We start from the raw sequence: 24,051 nt of genomic DNA on the forward strand, positions 1-24,051 counted from the left end.
GGCTGCTGCTGGTGGGTCTGAGGCTGGACCTCGGGCTCCTGGGATGCGCAGAACTCCCTGCAGCATGGCACCAAGCCCCCAGCCAGCAGAGCCCTCTGAGGGCTCACTGGGGTCCTTACTCTTCTGCAAAACCAAACGCTTGGACCTGTTTTTCCCAGCTCCTGCCTGATGTTTTTGGGCTGTGAGGGGAGGGAGCAGCAGCACCTCTGCTTCGCAGTTGGCCGGGGCCTTACTGCTACGGATGCGTGTCAGGACGGCCCAGGTCTGCTTGATGCCTCGCCCTTTGCTGCTCTAACAGCTGTGCAAAATCCCAGTTTCCTCCAGTTTCCAGTGCCTCCGGGGGAAATGTGCTCCCTGCCTCTCATCCCTCTGCCACCTGAGGCAAGCAGAGCAAGCGAGGCGCATCCCAGTCACGACAGGAGCCGAGGAGTTCTGCCCAACTTCTGACACCCAAAAAACGCCGTCGGTTTTGGCACGACGCAGACGAGACACTGCTGCGTGCAGAATGAACTTATCTTTGACAGGCGAAGCAGGGATTTCGTGGCCAGCCTGCCCGTGCCCTCACAGAGCTCATTTTCTCCATCTTCCAACCGCGTTGCCTCAATTTTTCGAGCCGTGGCGCACCCGTAAGGAGCCCCCCCCCCCCCACACACACACGCCCCCCTTCAGGACCACGGTGCTGGCTCAGGGGCGCTCTCTGCCTCCTGCCCTCGCCTCCCTTCCCTGCCACGGGGGGCCACCTCCACACGGGGGTCCTCCCCCCCTTCCCTTCCCCTCCCCGATCCCCTCACTCTCCCCGCTCCCATGGCGGGCAGCGGCTGCCCATTCGGTGCCGGCAAGCCCCGCCCGCCGCCGCCGCCGCCGGGCCGAGGCCGGCCTCCCTCCCCTCCTTCCCTCCCCTCCCCTCCATCCCTCCCTCCTTCCCTTCCCTTCCCCTCCTTCCCTCCCCTTCCCCTCCTCCCCTCCCCGCGGCCGCCCCCTCCGCGGCAGCCCGCCAGCAGCGCCACAAGCAGGCGCGGGGCCGGCTCGCTCCGCGCTGCCTCCCGTGCCCGCCCCGCGCTCTCGCCGCGCCGCTCCCATGCAGGCCGGCGGCGAGGCAGAAGATGGCTGACTCGCCGGGCCACCCGCCGCCCCGACCGCCCGCGACCCCCGCCCGCCCGCCGCCGCCGCCGCGCTCCCCCCGGGCCCTCCGCGGCGCCGCCGCCTCCTCCTCCTCCTCCTCCTCCTCCTCCTCCTCCTGCTGCTGCTGCTGCCACCACTGAGAGCCGCCCCCCCCCCCCTTTCCCCTTTACACCCCCCCCCCAAAGCCCCTCCCGGCCCCCCCAGAGCACCAGCAGCCATTTCATCTCCACCACCAAGTAGGCGCAAAAAATGGCAGAAATGGAGAAAGAAGGGAGACCTCCCGAAAATAAAAGGAGCAGGAAGCCGGCGCACCCGGTCAAGCGGGAGATCAACGAGGAGATGAAGGTAAGGTGACTGGGACGGGGAAGGGAAAGGGGGTGTCCGTCCCCCCCCCACCCCCGGCACCCCCCCACCTCTCCTCTCCGCCGTGCATGGAAATGAAATAAGAAAGGATCTCTTGTCATTTTTTTTTTTTTGTAGGATGCACTGAATGTGTCTCAACTCCGCCTCCTGGGCTGAAAACAGAGACGAATTCACAGGCTGCAAATCCTGTTCATTGACCAGCTTTGATTTATTTATTTTTTTAAAAAAAAACTCTCCCTCATTGGGCTTTTAAGCTCCTTGGGTGCCAGTCATCAGCCCTTTTTTTTCCTCCCCCCCCAATAACCATCCCCTCAGGTAGCGGGGGAAGCCCTAAAGTTAGGAAAGAAAGGGCCCTCTTTTAAACCCCGCATTTCTCCCCTTTTTCAGTAGCCAGCTGCAACTGTGTAATTAAATTGTCAAAGTGAAACGCTACGGGCTGAGCCGCGCATCTTCCGTGCACTTGAGCATGGAGACCCCTTTCCTCTCCTCCTGCCTACTCCCCACCCGGCGGAGGGGAGCTGGAAGGTGGCTGGCCCAGGGCTGCATTTTTGGAAGCCCATTTGTGGGTCGCAGGGCTGTCCTGTTCATTAGGAAGCAGTGCCAACCCAGCTGTGCTCAGAGGTAGCGCTTGAGGTGGCCGCTCCAGATGTTAGGATGGCTGCGATTGCACAGAAACACATTTCGGGGTTTCTTGTATCAGGAGGTTGCTGCTCCAGGCTTGACTGGTCCTGTTTTTTTTTTTTTTTTTTTTGCGCCTGTTTTTCCATGCCTGTTCCACCTCTTGTTTGTTTTGCGTCTCTGATTCCCCAAAGTTGGGAAAGGTGTATTGCGAGACTTCAGCCAAACTTGTTGTTTAATGCGCGTATAAAGTGATTAAAGCAGTGTTAGTCTGGCTAGGGGATCAGGCTGCTGTCATTTAATCTGAATATGTCATTTATTAAAAGACTGATCGTAAGTGGAGGTCTGCCCGGAAAATGTCACACGTTCACATAGTATGTATACTATATATGCGAGTATATAAATATGCATGATGTCTAGTGAAAATATCTTTGCTTTCCGGAGCACTGATCTCCCCCTGTAAAATTAAGCAGGAATGCACGATCCCCTCCCCTTTCCCTCCTCTGCACACCACTGGTTTCGGAGCGGTGTCCTTTGCTGCTGGAGGCAGGCAGCGTTGCTCGTGCTGCCCGTGCACACGGTGCTGTGTACGCACAGGCTGCAAATGTGGACGGGAGCAGGAGGGAGCGGTGCTGCGAACAAAACAAGGCACCGCTGCCCTGCGTGGTGGTGGCAGCTCTTCGGAAACAAACCGGGCGAGTTTCAAGCCCCGAGGAGCGTTGTTACGCTTTGCGAGATGTATGGCACATCCTATTTTTGGGCTCCGTACAGGCGCCGGGGAGTGAGAGTCTGTGCTGTTGTGGTCCTGCATGGTTGTGAGGGCTGCGGAGGGCTGCAGCACGGGGCACTGGCCCCTCAGAACATGGCTTAATGCGATCTATACGGATTGCAGCTTTTAAGTTTCATAGGTTCTAGGATTACAAATTAGCTAATTTTAATCAAAACATGTGAAATGTTATCCTGGCTGGATATAAAGGCTGACTGTGCTGGATCCTCTGGGTTTGTTTTGTTTACTTTGGCTGCAGGCACACTCGGCGGTTTGGGAGATAGTTGTTCTTCTACAGTATAACAGATGTTTGTCTGAAAGGGTGAGGAAGAAACAAAAACAACATTGTGTGAAGGAGAAAAATTACACAATTTTAAACTAATGCTTTGGTATTAAGCACTGGCATTAGCCTTCGTGCAGAGAATTTCTCTTTTTTAATCATTGGTAGCTGCTTAAGGCTACAGACCTCAAGATTTCAACTGAGTTAGTAATTAAAGGCAGATAGAAACAGCCTTTTGAACCAGTCGGGTCTCTGGTGGAGGGCGAGACAACCGATGGCAGAACCCCCCACAAAACGCAGGCCACCTTACAGTGTAAACGCTGCTGTTATGCTGGGAGACGGCATTTTTAGTAGGACACTTGGCTGCTATAATCCTAGAAGGAAAGGGGGGTGAGGGGGACAGTCTTATGAATTTCTGGCTCGTCGAGAAAGTTAAAATCCTGCACTTTCTATTTCCTGATGAGTTAAGATGTCTGGTTGTTCTTCGTAAACCCGAGGAATACAATAATGTAACAAATTGGTTGCATTGTGCAAAATGTGTGCAGCAAAATGACACGGGGAACACAATGTGCCCTTGTGTAGGTTCGTATCTGTAATGTTCAAACAGCCTGGCTGTTTCCCTTCATCTGAACTGCTTTCATCTGGACCAGTGTAAAATAAGCTCTGGTAAGTAATCACGGCAGAGCAGAAAGAAAGGAATGTATACAGCAATAGACAGCCTAAGCTGTAAAAACTGTAACCTGAGTATCAGCAGCAGATCAGATATCAAGGCTTTAAGGTAGGGGAAATGAAAGAGATGAAGGGGAGGAAAAGACGAGAGAGGGAATGGAAAAGTCAGCCTGGAAAGTGAAGGAGAAGTAGGAGGGCCCCCTCAGGGAAATTTGGCTCAGGGATTAGGGAATTTTATCATGGTGTACAGTGACCTACTCAGGTTTCAGCCCACGTTGGATCGAATTGCCTCCCTTTGCTAGTAGAAAGAAAAAGGGCTGGTGTAGATGTGATTTTTTTTTTCTTCGGGTAATAAAAAGGCCATTGGTACAAGTGTCTATTTTAAGTACAGCAAATGCAAGGCGCTATGAATGAGCAATAAAATTACCTCATCACGGAGACTTCCTTCAAGATTTGCTGTTCGATATAGTCGGATATTTACTCAAGAAGGTTCGCACAACCCAACTGCTCGCGCGTGGTGTATGCCAGCAGTGGTGCCACCGCTCGCTTTGACCGCGGCCGGGTGTTCGTGTTGCTTGCTGCTACCTTGTGCCAGAGATTGAGTTACATTTTTGTTATCACTACCCTAATGTACACGATGGTTATAAGAAATTTTAATTTGATACATTGTTGTGTGCAAAAAGTACATGACTCTGCACAGTTTTCTGATATTACGTTTCAATGAAAAATATATTCTGGGGAACTGGTTTTGTTTCTTTGTGACCTTCAGTCACAGCCTTTCTTTTTTTCTAATGTATTTTTTATTTTGTCCCCATTCCTTCTTAGGATTATGCTTTCCATTCCCCCTGCCCAGAGGTAGCCTTACTCATCCCACACTTTGAAAGGAGAGCAGAGTAGCTCTGAAATTCGGTTGTGTCATTCCTCACGTGCTGGTGAATACCAGGACGCCCAATAGACCCAAAGCCAGCAGAATCGGGGAAGCTGGCCCTATTTCAAAACTTCAGATTTTTTTTTCTGGTTTGATTGATGAAAGCGCTCGTGGAGGCTTTCACATCCCTCCCTGAACCTAATCCCGTTTTTCACCCTGCTGTCAGGCAGCAGTGCTGCTCGAGGGCAGCGGCCGGGTGCGCTGAAATCCCATGAAATGCACTGGGGTCGATTGGATATGTTGCAGCAAGTGGGTTGTACTGGAAGTTCCCCTGAACAAACAAGACAGTGCCTCCACATGTTCAGAGTCTCTGTCAGCTGAAAAGCTGTAATTTCACAGGGCTGCTCCGTGCGCCCAAGGAGTTTACCATCTATAAATATTCTCAATAACGAATTCGGATCTAAAATTGGGCTCCATTCCTGATGCCTAGAGCTTAAGGCAGCCCCATCTGTTACAGTTTAATAGTAAACTCATCAGAAGATATTTCAGTTTAGCGTTCTAATATTCCCCATTTGGCGTTTAAAAGCACTACCGTCAGGATTAGGAAAGCGGTGGAACAGGCACGGCCGTGCCGTGCTCGCAGCGAGCCAGATAGCTGTGGACGCTAAAGAGATTTCAAGGAAACTCCTCCCTTCTCTCCTGAAAAGCAAAAAAACACGCTCGCGAAAGTGGAAAAGCAGACAGACTTTATCGGCTGTGGTGTTTTGGGATACCGAGGCGGGTTTTACTGCAGAGCCCGCGTGGAGGTGGCTTTGTGGGGTGGCTGTGGAGGGGAGATGCGCTGCCGGCACAGGGAGCCTGGCCTACCTGTGAGGGCTTCCCCGCCCGCCTGCCTCGTAGGACACAGGGAATTATAGCACCCCCAAAATTGTCTTGCTGTTAGCACAGAGGTCTAACCATACTGTTCAACATGGCGACAACATAAACACGCAAGGCTGGCAAAAAAAATACCACAGAATCGAGTTTGCCTCATGAGCGCAGGCACATTTTTATTTCCTCCGTGAGGTGAAAGCGAAGAGCGAATTTGTGGGGCTCCACACCTGGCGGGTTGTGCATGCAGGGAAATGGAAGGGAGCCACTGCGCTTCCTCCGAAATCTGAAATAAACATTCGGCAGTAAAACCTAGAAGAAAATGAGTCTGACAGACTCGTTCCTCTGCGCGCTTCCTGCCTCCGCGTTTGCCAGGCCTGGGTCTGTGAGGCCAGGCCTTGCCCCCTGTGGATAGGGTTCGTGGAGAAGGAAAGGCAAGAGCTGTGGGATGGAAAGAGAAGCACGGTTCAGCTTCAGAGTGTATTAATTAGTGAAAAATTGGGAAAATGATGCATTGCGACAAAAAAAAATCAAGCCATAGGTGTACTGTTACGACGAAACAAATGCTAAAGCGGAAATGAGTGTGATTATATTTTCACTGCCTCACATATAAGTCTGCCTCACGAAGGAGAGAAACCACAGCCTGGCCAGTCAATGCACTCTTCTTCGTCTTTCCCGTGAATAGGAAGCAAATTCAAGTCAAAATAACGAGTATAATGGTCGGTTAGCTAGCCTGGCTCTTCCAAAGGGGAGGGCATTTCTGCAAGTACAAGAATGGAGAGCTCATACAGTTAAAACATGCAAATTACACATTGTCCCGTGGGAGGGATAAGTGGTTTGGGACCTGGTAGGGGGCAGAAATTGCTGTCGGTGAGGAAAGGGGCTTGGCATGTGACCTCCTGGCAGGGTATTGTGAGGCTCAGTGCTGTCGTTTCGCTGGGAAACCTGTGAATCTGGGCTCCCGGGTTCCAGCCGAGCAGTGTGATGGCTGAGCGGGGATTTGGGGACGATGGTCAAGGTTTTCCGTGGGGTACTGGTTGTTCATGGCATTTCAGCCCTCTGGCAGGGATTTAGAGCTGTGTTGGCAGCCTCTCTCCTGCAGACCCTCCACATCCTTTTGGGGAGTGGGTCTGAGAGCAGGCGTGGGCTAGCTTGGTGTCTTTGCTCTCCTGGTCCTGCAGAAGCTTGGAATCACAGCTCCAGGCACATCCTCCATCCTGTCACCCGCGCTTGTCTTCGCATCTTGTTTGGCCTGGGCTTTGGCAAGTCCATCGTCTCTCACTAGAGCTGGTTCCTCTCTAGCGTGCTCATCACTGCTTCTTTCACTCTCCTGCTCCAATGTCAGGTCCCACATTCTTGCTTTCCTCAAGCACCGTGGTTACAATCATCACCCTTCCTTTCAGCAAGCCTTTGAAGCTTGTACATCTTTCAGTGAGCTTCAGCTCTGCAGGTGCAGGTTGTGTGTTGATCGTCTTGCTTCCTTTCCTTAACTTCAGCAGCTGAGCCTCCCCCCACTCCCTGCATTCACACAGAGAAAAATTGTCTCACCTCATTATTTGTATTTTGATTATTGCCACCACACTGGTCTTTACACATCCCCTCTCATTATCATATCTTGAATCTGCTTAGGCTGGGCCTACCAGTGATATGGAAAGAAAAGAGAAAGTACGGAAACAGTGAAATGATGGTGGTCAGCTTCAGGGCAGGAGCTTCAATGAGCACTTGACCTGTGTGACCATCATCTAGATGTCAGACATCACTGTGGATGGGTATTTTAATTAGGATCCTGAAAGAAGGTGATATTGTTGCTCTGTGGATGCTCATCTATGCATGGGAGTCAGTGTGGAAAAAAATTAAAAATCCCACATTTCTCAGCTTTGACCATCAGCTTGTTAAGGATGCGATCAGCTTCTTGGTTCAGTATGTACAGAGTGCTCTGTAATGGAGCCCTGGTGTTAGCCACTGAGAGAACAGTAATAAGAGTGATAACCATCATTGTAATAGGTAAGACAAACTATGAAGGAGAATGGCTTAACTTTTTTTTTTTTTTTTTAATTCAAGCATCCTTGTGGAGAAATCACTGTGTGAAAAAGATACTTACTATTGTTACCGCTGACATGTGACCTCATTATACTCTCATTGAAGTTAATAGCAAAGACCCTGCTAATTTCTTTATTTTGTACGAGTCAAGTCTCTATTATGACTAATTTCAAAATCAAATGTATTTTTTCTCATTATGACTGTTCGTTTTTGTGCATCACTCAACATGAACAGTAAAATGAGGCTTGAAAGGTTCTAAAGCTTTGTGCCACTGCAAGCCCAACAATCACTGTGACGAGGCTCTGAAGAGGGACAGCAGCTTGTTGCAGCAAAGAATAAACATACACAGCCTTGCTTACATATTCCTTGACAAGTAATTAAAAATTACTCATTGCCTGAGTTGATCAACAGTGCAAATAAAACACAAAGCATCCGCAGGAGGCAAATTTAGAGCTACTCAGTTAATTGGGCTGCATGGAGCCTAAGTCAGGCAGCCTTTTGTCAATTGGCCTCCACCTTGCTGGATTAATCTCCAGGGCTGCGTCTCCACAGCTGAAACGTGGCAGAGCAAGGGAAGGTGGCAGAGCTTTCCTTTGGGACTCCACGGACCCCCTCAGGTCATTCTGGGTGGGCTGCACTGGCCAGGTTTCACTTGCTGTCTCTGGGTTGTTTCAGTGCTGGATTCCCATGGGGTGGAGGTGGGGTTATTGCATTTGGATTTTCAGCACTGAGAAAGGAGAAATCATCTCAAAAAATTAAAACTGATAAACAAAAAACCCTTTAGAAAAATGTTTCTGGTGTTATTTAAAACACTCACTCACCAGCATCATTTACATGAGAATTTAAATACCTATTTTAGAAATGGGGATAGGTATTAGCCACATTACGCTGCAGCGCACTCTTTGTTGCAAACTGCAGTGGTCTCATAGTTCAGATGTAACAGGCTAGCATACCTGTAAGGCTGAAACTGGGTGCAGATGTGGAGTGGTGCGATGTTTTCTGGATATTTGGGACTGCACAAAAGAGCCACAGAATCAAGCCTTCCAGCGGGAGGTCAAGTGAAAGGGGAAAAACCAGGGGAATCGATGCTCCGTGGGTTTATTGTTTTGGTTTTCCTTTTCTCGGAAATCGTATTTGTAGCACAGTGGCACAGGTGATACTCCTGGCAGAGTATAAATGGCCTGTGCGTATTGCTTATAGCCGCTTTACCAGGGTGACAGGAACACCTATGCAACTCCGTGTGATGAACGAGGCGGCAGCGGCGCGGCTCGGATGGTCCGGGGCAGGGTGCCTGCTGCAGCTTGGGATCCGGAAGCAATTAGGATCTGATTAATTTTATTTATTTATTTAAAGGACTCGAGGATTGCTGTGTTTCTATCATTAGGCTCGCTCCCACTCAAAACCTAAGCTGGTGCTGTTGCTAGAGAAAATCTAGCAACCTGTGGATTTGGCACACGGCATTTATTTTGGATGGGTGTCATGTTCTGCTTTTTCTTTGCTGATAGCCAGGGTCACAGGAAGATTGCTAGTCAGGATCGTTATTTCAGATGTCAATATTTTACAGTAAAATCAAGTTTGGAATTTGTTTTAAAGTAATAATAAAAACACAGAGAGACCAAACTGAAAGGCTTTGTTTGTGGCTCTTTCGTTTCATTTTACATTTGTCATGTTACTTTAAGCTGACCTTTGCAGTGACAATAATTCATTAGCCAGTTTCCCCCAGGAGTTTCCTAAACCCATAAGCCGTGCCTCCATGGTACCATCCAGTTTCACAAAGCTTCATTGCCTGGCTGCAGGGTTCTTGACTTACTCCACTAAATCTCCTGGCCCAGTAATGAGCATTTTCCGCAGAAATATTTTTGACACATGACCTGGAGGACATGTTTTCTAGGGAAGTTTGAGAGTTATGACAGTCGTGTTCCATATTTTGCATTTCCACACAAACATAAAATGTAAGCACGCTGCTGCTTGGAAATTGTTTTGAAAATAAATATGGCAAAACAGAAAAAGGGTTTTCTTAAACAAATGTAAGAGATTTTTATGTGAAACACTGTGGTAAAATGCCTTCATGGTAAAGAGTTTTTAAGTGCCTTTAATATGCAGGGGTTTATAACTCTGAGGAAGAATGTCTTCGATGTGATTTTATTTCATTTGGTTCACGTGCATCTCCAGGAACTGTAATTGTGTCGGTGACCTCCTCCAGCTGAAAAGGCTGTAGTGCAGTAAGATTGATTAACTGCTGCCTGAAAAAATCTTAGTTTTCTGTTACTGATATCTTATATTTCTGCTGCAGTCTTAAATATTTTATGGTAACACAGACACATTTTTGTGACGAATGTATGGTAAAACATTTCCGACACTGAATGCCAGAGCAGAAAGGCATAAATAACTCTCCTTTTCATTTTCTTTAAATTACAGATGTATGAGTCTTTGTCATAATTACATGTGCCAGTCTGAGATTTAAACGCATTACACTTTATACACTTGACTTGTGAAATGCACATTAGTCTTTGAGGAGGTGGGACAAACCTGACACTTCCTCGTGTAGCAAAGATACCGTTCGATTTATGTAGTCCTCCCTTCATTCCAGATGGTTATTGATTACATAAATAAGTAGGTAATTTTTCTCTTTCAGAACTTCGCAGAAAACACTATGAATGAGCTCCTTGGCTGGTATGGTTATGATAAGGTTGAACTGAAAGATGGAGAAGATATTGAATTCAGGAACTACTCTGCAGATGGGGAAAGCCGCCAGCACATTTCTGTTCTCAAAGGTAATGAGATTTAACGTTTCTGTGTCCTCGCAAAGAAGGATTAATACCTCAACCTGTCTGAATTGGCGGGGACTAGGGAGCATGTTCTGCTGCTTGCTTTGTGGTTGATTTAAATAAAAATACCTGAGAGTGCCTCCTAGTAAGAGGAAGCCAATAGGGTACAGGGAAAATCACTTAACAAAATTGCTGTTGGTAGGCACTTAGTAACACGTCTTCACAAATAATACCTTTTGTGAGTCAGCTGAAAGTCAAGTTCCTACGGTACCAATAAACTGCTTGCCACTGGAAAAAGAGAGAGAGTTTTCTTAGCGGTGTGGATTTAAGGAAACCCTTTTGCTTTCCAAACAAAGGTTTTTGGCTCAAGGCTTTCTAAAATCCCAAAAGGTTTCGAGCTGGGATATTCACAACTCATGCAAGAAACATCCTGAACATTCATAAAAGGCTCCTCGGCGATGTTTGTAATATGCCGTGTTCTGCAAGTACTTTACAAGTTCTCAAGGGGTAGAGTTTTTTTGGGATGCTGCTGGATCTTCACACGATGTGATACGAAATTACTCACCGTGCAAATGATGGGATTCAGCCTTTTTTTTGAGTAGTTCACTTGCTGCCTTCTGACTCCTCAGCCCCAGCAGGTAGGTAGGGGCTTGTGGTCAGCGGGAAAAGGAGTGTAGGACGTTGCTGGATCTTGGCTTTCCCAGCAAGGGTTTCTCAGAGGTGGGGTATAGAGAGAAAACTGCAGAAGCTTTTAGGGTACCACTTGTCACTGCACTTGCAGACAGCAGTGTTTGGGCTTGCTTTCTGGTGGCAAGCAGCAGCATTGTACTCATTGAGTGTTGCAATGAGTACTGATACCAGAGAGACCAGCTCTGAAGAAGAAATGGCTAGAAAAAAGGTGGAAAAATTAGAGGTAAGGTGAACCAATTGAACTGTGTTAAAAATGAATGTTTGCGTCTTGTTAGTTGTGTAGTAGTGACATTGTTGATCAATATTTATATTTCATCGAAAATGCAGTATCGTTAAGCCACCTTTGAAGAAACTTATTTCTGTGTAGTAATAGGATTCATTTATTTATGTTTTCCTAAATAGATCTTCTATTGAATGCTTTGTGGCTCCAGGCTATGCCTAATGAAATCTGTGACATACGTTTTTTCTATAGGCACATGAGACAAATCATATGTTTTATGTACCAAACAAAGATGTCGAATACCTGTGCCAGGTAGAGATTTTTGGTGTATGCAGTCTGTGGGAGAGAAAAAAATGTGTTTCTTTTTCTGAGTGATGGGAGGAGAGAGAATAATAACAGTTAAGTCCTACCCCATAGCTACCTGAGGTGCATTAGAGAAATTCCTACAAATACAAATCCAGAAGTGCTTTGGGATTAAAGAATTAGAATCATGACTGTCATCATTGCATGCACACTTTGCTCTGATTTCAATATTTTGTTCCTCTGTTTAAATCCTTTCCACTACTTACTACTCATTGTATTATTGAGACGAGAATTAGGAATTCTTTTATTTTCCAGTTTATGCTTCTTGCACTGGTGAAGCCACGGCATGCTGAGTGTGATCACCATGAAAACAGTGCATATAAGGGATAGGAATATGGAATCATTGACTAAATAAGGCAGACTGGAGATATATATCACAAAATAATCCCACTTTTTTTTTTAATATAGTTGTTTTTAGTGTGACTTTGATTTAAAGAAATGGAACATGTTCGAGGAATAATGGAAAGTATTCATTTGTTAAAGGGGAAAGTATCTGTATTTTTTGTGCACTCTTCTTGTATTAGGGTAAGTAATGTAATGAACAGGTTGGTGAAAGTATCAAAGCATCTAAGAAATATATTTGTCATACTGTACAATGTGTTCTTTGTGTTTTACAGAAAATTCTTTGCCAAAACCGAAATTACCCGAGGACAGTGTTATTTCACCGTACAATATAAACACAAGCTATCCAGGGCTTGCCACAGGAAATGGACTTTCAGACTCACCAGCAGGGTCAAAGGATCACGGGAATGTACCTATTATTGTCCCATTAATTCCGCCACCTTTCATAAAGCCACCAGCAGGTAAATCCTAATGAACATTTAAAAATGATGACTGTCATTGACACGTGTCCTGCGATTGCTAGGATGTGACTTAGCTGTAAGAGCGCTTTAATAACCAGCCACAGGGAACTTAAAGACAGGGTGGGGGAGTGACTTTCTTTGTTAATATTCTTGAAAAACTTCTGCAAATGCAGTATCAACAGACAGGCTCTTCTGCTGCTTGTGACACTCCGCAAGCTGGATTATACTCCCTCAGCACTTGAGCAATATCTGCTTTTAAAAAAATTATATTGTTTTGATGAATAAAGCCTTTTAAGTAAATTAATGAAAGGTGATTAAATTAAAAATAGGCTCCAGGAGGGAAACAGTGAAAGAGACAAAGCCATCAAATCAATATCGTGTCTTTATATCAGGTTAACAAGCTCATCTTGGGAAAACTGTCTCTTGATTCGCATTGAAATCCCTGACCATCGTCTCTTGAGGGTTTAATGTGATCTTGACTCTACCCAGGAGACTCCAGTGAAATGTTTTACGTTTTCATTAGATTTTTATCAGGAGTGATTTCATAACATGCCATTCCTCGGAGTTTATGTGAAAAATGATTTATTCTGCTCTGCATGCTGCTTACCATAATCCGTGAAAGTAACTCGTAGAGCTCCACTAGGGTGATTAATTGCGGTGGTATTGTTTGCTGTCGTACACGGTGCGGTAATTGGTGAATGTAGGTAGCAGCAGGCTCGGTCCCGCTTCTGCAGAAGTCCCTGGGTGTTATCTGGCTGCTCGTGGGTGACCGAGGTGACCCGTGGTGCCTACTGAAGATGCTGGCCTGCTGCACGCAGGGAGTTGCTCTGGTGACAGAGTCCCCACCAGCCTCGAGGATGCTCCTGCAGAGGTAGAGCAGCTCATAGGGCCAGGTCCCAGGGGCAGGTGGTCACCTCTGCCCTTCACTGCACTTACTAAAGGTAACAATAAAATACTGGTCAGTCCAACAGACGGTTTGCCCATTGATAGCGGCGTGACAGATACAGTGCCCCCTCCCAAATTATTTATATGCCATTGAGTTTTTTCTCCAAAGAAGTATCCTAATATGCTATGAGTAATTTTCAGATGTTACCCAATATGCGCTCCGTGCCAAAGACTTTTCATCTATTTTATACGGTATTTGCTAATTACCAAAGCTATTTGGGCCCATTCCTGCAGCCCTTACACAGCTAAAGATCTCGGGCCATATGGGCTGGATCCTCAGCTGTTGTTGATTTGGCCCTAAAGCTTTAATCAAGGGCTTGTGTCGTCCCAAGCTATTTTCTCCTCCAATCTGAGTCATGAATGAATCCAGAATGCTGAATTTGTGGTACATGAACACAAGGCTGTAACATGCATTGTGCAAACTGCCACAGCGACTGGATTTTTATGACATCAAACAAGCAGGAGGAGATGGAACGATGAAGTAGAAAAACAAATTACTGCAACAGTAGTTAAATGGGCACAGGGGAACCTTGGCCAACTTGGCCTTCTGTTCTTTGCCCGTCCACCTACTGCCTGTGGTCCTGCGTTCAGATGTACCCGTAAAGGTAGTACACAAACAAGGCTTTTCATAAGTATTCTCCATCTTTAGGTTTTTACTTCATTGGTTCATAATGAAAATCAATGTTTTACACTCTTAAAAGATATGAAATGCATAATCTCTGCCTCCTCTGACTTTATCTCATGATCAGTAATGAGCACTAGATTACCATGACTTCTGAGCAAATGAACATATTTATCTCACCTTTGGCTTAGAGAGCAAAGTTTGGGAGGACTGGAGAGGGAGGAGAACCACAGCCTTTGTGGGATTTGCAATAGGCACACGTAGTAATTGCTGTGTTTTATCTTAGGGCGTAGGAGCCCTAGTCATGATCACCCCAAAGAGCCTGCAGTGAAGCGTAAGGCAAGAAGCAACGGGTCAACACAAGTAGAAAAGGGAGTACAAAGGAGCCAGGAGAGCCAGTGTGCGAGGCAGTGGTCTTGGCACCGCACTTTGACACCGTTTTGTGGGCACCGCATCAAAGCAGAGAACTTCAGAGTGATGCAAAGCCAGGCAAGGGTAACTGGGGGGATGTTTTCTCGGAGCCCCTCACAAGCGTGGGGGCAACCTGGGGAGCAGCACAAAGGTACTTACTTGATTGTGTAGGCAAATGAAAAAGCCTGGCATCAGTGATTGCTGGAGCTGAAAGTCAGCATTTTCAACGTGGTGGGGGCAGTCTGTGACTGGCCTGCTGAGACAACAGGACCAGCTTGTGTTTGGTGGAGTTAATAAATGAAGAAAGGGGACAGAAGGGAGCAGGCAGAAGGAGTCTAAGGGAAAAGCTGGAAAACTTCAAGGTTAAAATGCTGGGCAGAGAAAGGGTTCTTTGCAGCATGTTTGGCGTGGACAAGGCTTAAGGCAGGCCAGAGGGAAAACCAGGTAGTAATCCGCTGCAGAGACTGAGATGTGAGATGCTGAGAATCAGGATGAGTCCAGTCTTTGTGGATGGACGGGGAGAACTTTTGCATGTTGCATAGGAAAAAAGTCAGCAAAGTTTAATTCTAGCTCAAAAGAGGGTGCCCACAAATGAAAATGATGGATAAATCATGAACCTTAAGGACAGGAAAGATGATGGTGTGGTCTGCTGTTACTAAGCAGAGAATATGGAGTGAACACTCAGGGAAAAATATCAAGACTTTAATTCTTGCCATATTGATCTTGAACTGAAGGGTCAGTACCCATAAAGAAGTGTCAGAGAGACAGGCTGAGGCAGTCATTTGGACAGGAGAGCAGTGGTCTGGAGAGGATAAGCAGATCCAAGAAACAGCCACAATGAATTATTAGTTGAATAATTTTTGAAGGTAAGATTCTGTAGAGGTAAGGAGGAGAAGAGAAAGAGCAGAGCACTGGGGATGCTCACAGGAGCCTGAAGGGAGAAATGAGACAGATACTCTGTAAGGTGCACAAATGTAGCAATTGCAGAGGTAGAAAAAGCATGGGGGAAAGACACATCTTTCCAAGGAGGCAGATTTAATTCCTAATATCAGAAACAGCTACCAGCTCAAGGAGGAGGAGGAAGGAGTACTGGTCATGAACTATGTCTAGGAAGCAGTCACTGAAGATTTCAGCAGATTAGGTCTTCCCTGAGTGTGCTGGAAAACTTCAAACAGTCTCCTATCTACACTTGCATTTTAAATGAAGAGGCTAAAACTTTGAGGAGTTAACAAAATAACCTTTTTCCCCATCATTCTTATTTTATGACATTTTTTTTTGTTTTGAAAACCAGATCATTTTGAGCAGTGTGAATACAATTCATCTCCAAGCTGTTCTGCTTTCTGTTTTAGTCAAATGACGAATTAGGGAAAATTTGCTTATACAGTCCTGGAAAACATTAGACTCCCACCTGGCCAAATACAAACGGCTCCAATAGAGGTGTTCTCTCCTTGTGGTACCCTAAGTTTACACCCAAAAAAGGCTGGGTTAAACACATGGGCCCTGTGTGGTGCACGGGCCATCCACAGGTGTGAGTGATCTTCAGGCTTAGTCTGGAGTACAACCCGTTGCAACAAGCTGATACTAAGACGACTTCTGCCTGGTGTTAGAAGATTCTTACTTTCTACAAAGCAACCTAAAGAAAGTATTTTTTTTCAAATTAAAACAAAAAAACAAAAAACATAAGAATGGTGAGGAACAGAAATGCGGAAGCCAGGAGTGATCTGGAAATAACAATACCACCACAGCTGTGCAGGGTATATGATTGTAGTGTTCAGTACCAGCCAGCCCAGTGTTTGTTCTGCAGCCATTAGTGCAGAGAGGAAATCTGGGAGGGCACCCAGTGACTCTGCCCTTCTGCTCAGACAAGCGTGGGCATCTGTTGTTGCATGGGATGCAGGATGGCCGAGATCTAGTCTTCTTGGTTTTAGAAGAATGCGAAAGAAGAATGCAAAAAGTTCTTTAAATGCAGGCAAGAGCACGCTCCCTCCTTCCCCCAGCACCTGCTGCAGGCTGCAGTGTCTCCGTTTCCCTCATCCTTGGTTTGCTTTCCCTCGAGATATTCGTGACAGTGCCTCGGTAGGGGAGTATGACTGCTATTTGGCCCAGCCTTTGAGCTTGGGTGTTGTCAAAGTGTCCCCCCCCACGTAGGTGCAATGTACAGAATACATCTGCTACCCACGGTGCTGCAAACAAGCCCCAGCTCCCCCATGGCAGGGCAATGGGAGTTGAGTTGGTGCATCAGCCGTGCAGCTCCTGGGATGCAGCAGAGTCCCTGCCTGAAGAACGCTCTGGAGCTGCATGCTGTAAACTGTATCAATATTTAAATTATGTCGGAGGGATCTGAAAGCATAAAAGATTTTTAAATGGTAGTTAGCAGGGCAGTAAAGCCGAATCCCACAATTATCTGTCTGAATTCACCAAGGAATTGGTTCTATGACTGCATTACCAAGAAGGCTTATTCCAGGCAGAACCCAGTGGCAGTTTCCCTTAAATAAAGACCACATTATCAGACCTAATTAAGCCTATATATTGAGGTGACTTTCATTTTACTGCACTCTGGATCCTGCTTCAGTATTTTCCAAATCTTATTCCAGTTGCTGAACAGTTTTAAGATTTCTTTAACTGCAGCTTTAGTGCTCTGATAAAGACCACCACAACAAATCTTAGTCAATGCTCTTCAAATACTTGCTTTGGTTTTGGTTTGAAAAATCATCTAATTTACACTGCTCGTAGGGTTATTAGTGCTTGTGTTTTAAAATGCCAGTGGTTGCCCATCAGCCTGCCTCTTCTAGCCCATTGTTGACGTCTTTTGCTCTCTGTGGAGGGCCGAGTGTTTCCCTTGTGCTAAAAAGAAAATCACAAAGTCCACATATGCACTTTAATAGCATATATTAAAAACGCACAGGGAGTTCCCCCTCCATTAGCTGAAATAGGTGCTTTTTTCTTTGCATGTTTAAAACCTGCCTAAATGCCAGCTTTTATTTGTGTTGGGCATTCAGCTCTTGCTGAACTACACATGAGAATACGCCTCAACCCATGCATAGTAAACATAGGCAAGCCACAGTTCCCCCAAATGAGTTTTTGAAAAGAGCTGGGACACTTGACTTTCTTGGCAGAGCAGTGAACTTTAAGAGACTGGGCTTTAAAAGGAAATGCACTATGGACCCCATGAGGTATTTCCATGGCCATGGCAGCAACAAGCTTTCTGTTGTAAGCCCTGTTTTTTAATCTTCCTCTCATAATTACTTTTTCCAAGGTACTTCTTGTACCTTGAGTTTGTCATGCACCCCATCTGTTTAGAGGAGCAGTGCTTAACAAAGGGTTCTGCAGAAATATTGCACACGTTTTGTTTGTTCACTTTTTAAATTTAAGTTTAATCAGATAAAGCATCTTGGATATAAGAAAAAGTATGGAAATGGTGCTTCTACTTTGCTTGGGCACATCTGCCTCAGGAACTGCTTGGAGGTGACAAAATCTAAACGCGTTGGTTGTCTTCAGTGGAAAGCCAGAGTGCCAACCAGGTAACTCAGGATTAACCAGTATGAAATCCTGACTGGTCCCAGTGGGAACCACAAACACTTACTGCTGATGCTGCACATGTCAAGTTAAGATCTTAGTCTTCAGATCTTTTTGCAGCTTTTCATTAGAAAGCATTAATGAAAACAGCTATAAAATGTAAAGATGTGTGCTGGTGGATTGGGCGTAGTTCCCAGCACGGGGCTAAGGGACTGTTCTGGTGGATTCCTTAAGCCTCCCCCCCCCTAAAAAACTGGGATCCAAACTGCCAGTGTGAGGGGGTAGGATGCAGCCAAGAGGAAACAGGGTTAAAAATAAATAGATAAATAAATAAATAAGAAAGCAGTAGTGGTGAGGCCTGGCTGCTGATATCCGTGGTGGCAGGAAACTCACATGCCAGGAAGAGTCGGGCTGCAGGGAGGCACACAGGAGGATGGGCTGCCAGAATATTTTCTGTATCAGGTCACAGACACAACCCCAGCCAAGGCACAGGTTCCGCATGGACTCGCTTAGTCTGGAGGATGTACCCTTTGAGATCTCTGTCCCTGACCCTGCGTCCTCATCGTCCTCCTTCTGCTCAACATCACCGTCGTGGTACTGCAGGTGGGCACCTTCAGGAATAATTTTTTCTTCTTGCCAGAACAATCAAGCGTCTCCTGCTGAATTTATTGCAAGGAAATGTGGAAAGTAAGATTTTGGAGCACCTGTCCAGGGATCATCGTAATCTTCAGGATTAGAGCTGTGACTGCATTTAGTTTTGTCTGGATTCATGAAACTAAAGTTGAAAATGCCTATCAGTGAGTTCAAAACAGTATTAGCAGAATGTTGCAGCCTTAAAGTTAGTAAACGGATCGGGGTTTAACTCCAGAATTGTAGGGATTTTAGGATCATCCTGCTGAGCACTGTAGGCCCTGCTGGTTTCCCTAGATAAAGGGACAGAGCTATACATGACGGATTTGCTCTGTTGTGCTCGCTGCCTTCCTTCCCTTCTCCCCACCTCTCCGAATTACAGTTCCATATAAGATCGATTAGTCTAAACTGCTGCTCATTGGTTTTAGAGGAACAATTTTCTGCAGCTCCTTCACACTGGTTTGAAAGGAAAAAAAAACAAACCGAACATTCTGCTTAATTAAGACCTAAAGAGGCGGTGCAAACTTTTGATGATTAATTGGAGCATGCTTTAGACTGATGCATATTTAGTTATTATAATGTGATAATTTTATCTTGTTATACAAACTGCTCCCTTTGGGAACATGATTTAACACTGCAAACACACCGTGTTTATTGCATTGTTCATTATGAAAAATACACAAGCAACAAACCACAAGGAGATGTATCTGAATAGTATCTGTGCAGTGGGTGCAGGGAGTACTTCTTCCACCAGTAGTGACACAACCCGGGGGCAGAAAAAACACGGTATTGGAACTCCCACAATAGTTCTTCCTATGAAGAGTGGCTGGAAATTCAGGTCTTGTACTACGTGTGGAAGGAGTACGCCTTCCTATTACCTGATGCGATTGCAGGAAACAGCCGTGGGGATATTCTGCTGAAAACTCAACATTACTGTTCAGTGTGGCTCTGACAGCTCCCCTTTGTCTTACCTGTAGGAGTACCCGTGCTATCCCTCACAGGTGTGACGGATCTGAGAACATGCTCAGCACATTGCAAGAGCGGGTCATAAGGTGGCAAGCCTAGACGGAGAAAAAAATCGGTTGCTTTCACTTCAAAATGATCTGTCCTAAGACTTGCAAATGTCATTTTTGTACTTTACAAACGTGTGTCAGCCTAACTTATGTGAGTCCTGGAAGTGGTGGTGAGTGATCTTCATCAGCAGAGCTGCTCCAGCGAGAGCTCAAGTGGTGGACATGGGCGTGCTGTCAGGGTGAACTCCTGTTACTCAAGAGTGTATATTGGAGATATTCAAGGCCCGTCTGGACGCCTACTTGGGCAACCTGCTCTAGGGAACCTGCTTTGGCAGGGGGGTTGGACCCGATGATCTCTTGAGGTCCCTTCCAACCCCCACAGTTCTGTGATTCTGTGATATGCACAGTGAGGCTACCAGCAAAAGTTTGTGTACGCTGGAGAGCATTGCCATGTCGTACACCTATGTGATTATCGAGAAGAAGCTTTCTTAGTGCAGACCTAACCTGAAAGAGTCATAGAATCATGGAATAGCTTTGGTTGGAAGGGACCTTAAAGCCCACCCAGTTCCAACCCCCTGCCATGGGCAGGGATGCCACCCACTAGATCAGGTTGCCCAGGGCCTTGTCCCACCAAAAGACGTCAGAAGAAAGATTCAGGACGTGGTCTCGAACTCAAGCAGTCTCAAACTACTTGATTTGAAATTCCCCGCTGCCCTGCATTCTTGTCCCAGGTTCTTCTTGCTGAGCGTTGCAGATACTGGGATTTGATACGTTTTCCTGAAAGAAAGGCAAGAGTCTGGTAAAGTGATTTTTAAAGAATTTGGACTTAGGAAACAAAGGTCTGTGAAAAAGTGAGAGGAATCTTATCTTGAATGGAAAATTTGAATTACTGGTTTCGGATTATTCCAGTTTGTGTTTAGGAAGACTGCAATTAAAGCACCACCCTTTGGCTTTCCTTATTTCACACAATCTTAATGGATTTTTTGAAAGTTATTGCTTCCCACTGCTGTGGATTGTAGTGGTAGAAATACATGGACTATTAATTTTCTGTTAATGTTGCAGTCCTCTTTTTCAGTCACTAAGCTTAATACATTGTTGTGAAACATCCTGCAAGTATTTTCACAGCTTCTGCTCAGATCTCATGTAAACACCGTCAAGAAGGAAAGCACACTATCAGGTCTGGACCTTTATTGTCCCTAGCTGTCATCCACATACCCAGCTGCTTAAGCCTTGGTGCCTGGCTCTGTACCTATCCCTAGTTAGCTTCTCTTAAAGCTAAAAGAAAGGAGTTGGTTTTAGAGCAAATTCTCCTCCCACTGGGCTGCGCGCAGCTCTTGCTGGTGATCCTTGGGGAATTAGATATTGGATATTCTCCTTTTTCACCTGCTGAATTGCATTACGAGGAGATGCAGTTGCATCAAAAATTTAGTTGGCCAAACCTACACCTGAGAGGGCAGATGTGACTTAAAAGTGATATATCAGTGTGCTCTTCCAGGGAAAGCATGCCGTGACTCCCCAGTGTGCAGGTAATTCTCTTGTAGCAGTGTTCCGGAGTCTTATAAACGGAAGAGGCATCTACATTTATTATTACCGTTACTGTTAAAGGGACTATATTGTGTGTAACTATTTTTTAACGACTTGGGGAGGAGGGAGTAGAAGAGAGAAATAATTGAAGTTCTTCATATTTAGGCAGACTCCCTCCACTTTGCCCTTCCTCCTTTCAAAACGATGAAAATTTCGATTAATATTGATGATGCCTTCTGGATATCAGCTGTCTCTTCCTGGAGGTGCAGGCAGTGGCTGGTAGTAGTTTGTGGACCGTTTTCTGCTGTTTTATTGACTGCCACATCCATGGGCCACAAGTTAAGCGATGCTGAGCAAGGCATCATCCCTCCCCTCTCCTCTCCTCGCTGGGGTCTGTCTGAAAGGAAGCCTTTGGCAGAAGGAGGTGGATGAGCCTTACCATCCTGCATAACATCACGCAGAGAAGTGTGTGATGTGGCTTTTCCGTGTGTACAGTTGCTGCTGGGATGCTGTGGACGATTGCGTGCTCTTACTGATGGTCCATGGGAGGCAGTTAATGTGTGACCATGGGCAGGAGCTGAATGGCAGCTAAGGTTTTTCCCCTCTTAAGTCATGCATGAAAACTCCTGAGAAATCCCTGTGGCAGAGCTCTGCTTCTCCTTAAAACTGTGCCCAAGACAAGCCGGCCTGCTTCAAAAAGAGGTGCTCCGGCACCTGCTGTGCCGGTGAACTCTCTTTCAGCTCTGTAATTTTCTTTTTTCATTAATGACAGTTATTCTCACCAGTAATGAAGGCTGTTATAAAGGTATCACTGGTAGATCTATTTTCTGGAGACAAAATACTTCTCGTCAGTAGGAAATACAGGTTGCTGTTACCTGAACCAGGAGGCTGCCGGCTGTTCTCCTTCGGCTCGCAGGCTCTCCTCTTGTCCCGGTGCATTCAAAGGGGCAAGCTCAGTCTGTAAGGAATTGCTTGGTTACGGTGCAAAAGCAGCCGAACCGGGACGCCTTTGTTAAATTTTGGTACTTCAGATGGCTCGGGATGAGAATGGTAAGAGCTGCCGTGCTGTGCTGGGATAGGCAGAGCGAGGCTGGCACGGGGGGAATGCTGTGCGATGCCTGCCCCCCCAGATTGTGACCCCCCCCTCCCCCCCCCCCGAGTCCTGGCCAAATTGGTTAGATTTCCCTCGATATTCGGTGTATTAAAGCATTTATAATATTGACAAATCCCACTAAAGAGTAAATGATGAAATGCATTAAGCACAAATCTGTGTTACAACTTAGCCTTAAATACGGCTTTAAGGGTAGATGGTCTGATTAAAACTAAAAGGTCATTTTTTTTACATTGTACAATTTTATTTGTAGCTGTAAATCATAACACAGTTTGTGGAAGGAAAAAAGTTATTAAACTGGCAATATTTATTCCGTTAAGGTGAATAAAATGCGGCACGTAGTTCTGAGTTATGACAGCTGGGGAAAGGAGCCAAATCACTCTGCTAAAAAGTAGTTTGCCAATAATTTTACAGAACGATGACAGTGTAGCTTCGAAAACAAATCCTTTATAGGGAAATGGGATGGCTGCATGACAGACTCTCTGAGCCATGAATTCTCCACAGCTCATGGACTAGGAACTGCTTTAACAATTAGTCTTCGGGGACTTTTTTTCCCAGCAGTTAGACAATGGCTGCTGCCTGTAACCAAAAGGTCGTGCTGTACAATAGAGTGGACATCGGGACAGAAGAACTCTGGGTTTTGAGTCAAACGATTCCTGCTGACTTGCTGCAGTCGACTGCCCAGGAGGCTTAACTATTCCCTGCCCCTGTCTGTGAAGCTGGCTGAGAATGATGACTGCACAAGGATGTCACTAGGACTTCAGTAATAAGTCCAGTTGTGCATCTCAGAAGGCATACCCGTCACATTCACAACACACATTTGAGAAGAGCTTGCTCAGGGGGTCTGAATTAAAATTTGGCTGATGAGCATAAAGACCGGGAAGTAGCCTGGCAGGCCTTACCAGCGCTGCATCTCCCTTCTTGCTCAAGTCCGGGTTTTGGTGACTGCTATATTCCAGTGAAAGCTCCCATTTTACACACTTGTCATTATTGCGAAACAGCACTGGAGTGGGGCACTTCATTTCCCTTCTCATTTAACAGAGGGCTCTTGTTAGAGACCTGCTTTGGTGCAGTACTGTCCGGGCGTGTTTTGTCACCAGCTTGCTAAGCAGAATACCCGAAGGGCCTACTGCAGTGGACTGTAAGCAACAAGAGCAGAGCAGCAGGACTTACTAAGCCTCTGTTCCTGGTTGCTTATTTAATAAAGACTTGTGCACTCTTACACATGCTGAAAAGCTCTCGAGACTTCCAGAGCTTTTCAGCAATGCACCGTTTTTAAGCTAATAATCTTTTCCAGCCGTCCTAGAAGCTCTGCCAGTCTGCTAAGCCTGGCTGGCACAGGTCACCTGTGGAAGGAGCTGGAAGTCGCAGGCAGGCACATTTCCACTCCCAAACACTGAGAGGTTAGAAATAAGATGAGCCGGTGCCGGTTGTATCTAAGAGTAAGTGTGCAGATGTCTGAGGAAGGTGTTTGCATCTCGTGTAAACATTGTTCTTATATTTTTGTTGTAGAAGATGATGTGTCAAATGTACAAATAATGTGTGCCTGGTGCCAGAAAGTTGGAATCAAGCGCTATTCCCTGAGTATGGGAAGTGAAGTGAAATGCTTCTGCAGCGAGAAGTGCTTTGCGGCTTGCCGAAGAGCATATTTCAAGAGAAACAAGGTAAGAGAAATAAGGAAAGATGTAACCTGCATAGACATAGCTTTAATTGGGCCCAGCCTGGGTCTCATTTAGCATCTAACAGAAGCTCTTTTCTTTTGTTTTCTCTGTTTCACCCAGTCCCTCCACTTTCCATCTGTATTGTCTGTTGGACTGTCAGCCCTTTACTAACCTTGTT

At 46.0% G+C, this 24,051-nt stretch overlaps 1 protein-coding gene across 1 annotated transcript in view; it reads left to right on the forward strand.

Annotated features, from left to right (window-relative positions):
• Nucleotides 1-1,371: 1,371 nt before the first annotated feature.
• Nucleotides 1,372-24,051, forward strand: part of SOBP (sine oculis binding protein homolog) — a 108,745-nt gene continuing 86,065 nt past the window's right edge. Inside the window, exons 1-4 of the mRNA XM_035564813.1 lie at nt 1,372-1,467; nt 10,232-10,370; nt 12,255-12,440; nt 23,725-23,876. Coding sequence (XP_035420706.1) covers nt 1,372-1,467; nt 10,232-10,370; nt 12,255-12,440; nt 23,725-23,876 — 573 coding nt within the window. The remainder of the gene's footprint in view (nt 1,468-10,231; nt 10,371-12,254; nt 12,441-23,724; nt 23,877-24,051) is intronic.

The sequence above is a fragment of the Cygnus atratus genome, chromosome 3 (genome assembly GCF_013377495.2).
Source record: "Cygnus atratus isolate AKBS03 ecotype Queensland, Australia chromosome 3, CAtr_DNAZoo_HiC_assembly, whole genome shotgun sequence".
NCBI classification, from domain to species: domain Eukaryota; kingdom Metazoa; phylum Chordata; class Aves; order Anseriformes; family Anatidae; genus Cygnus; species Cygnus atratus.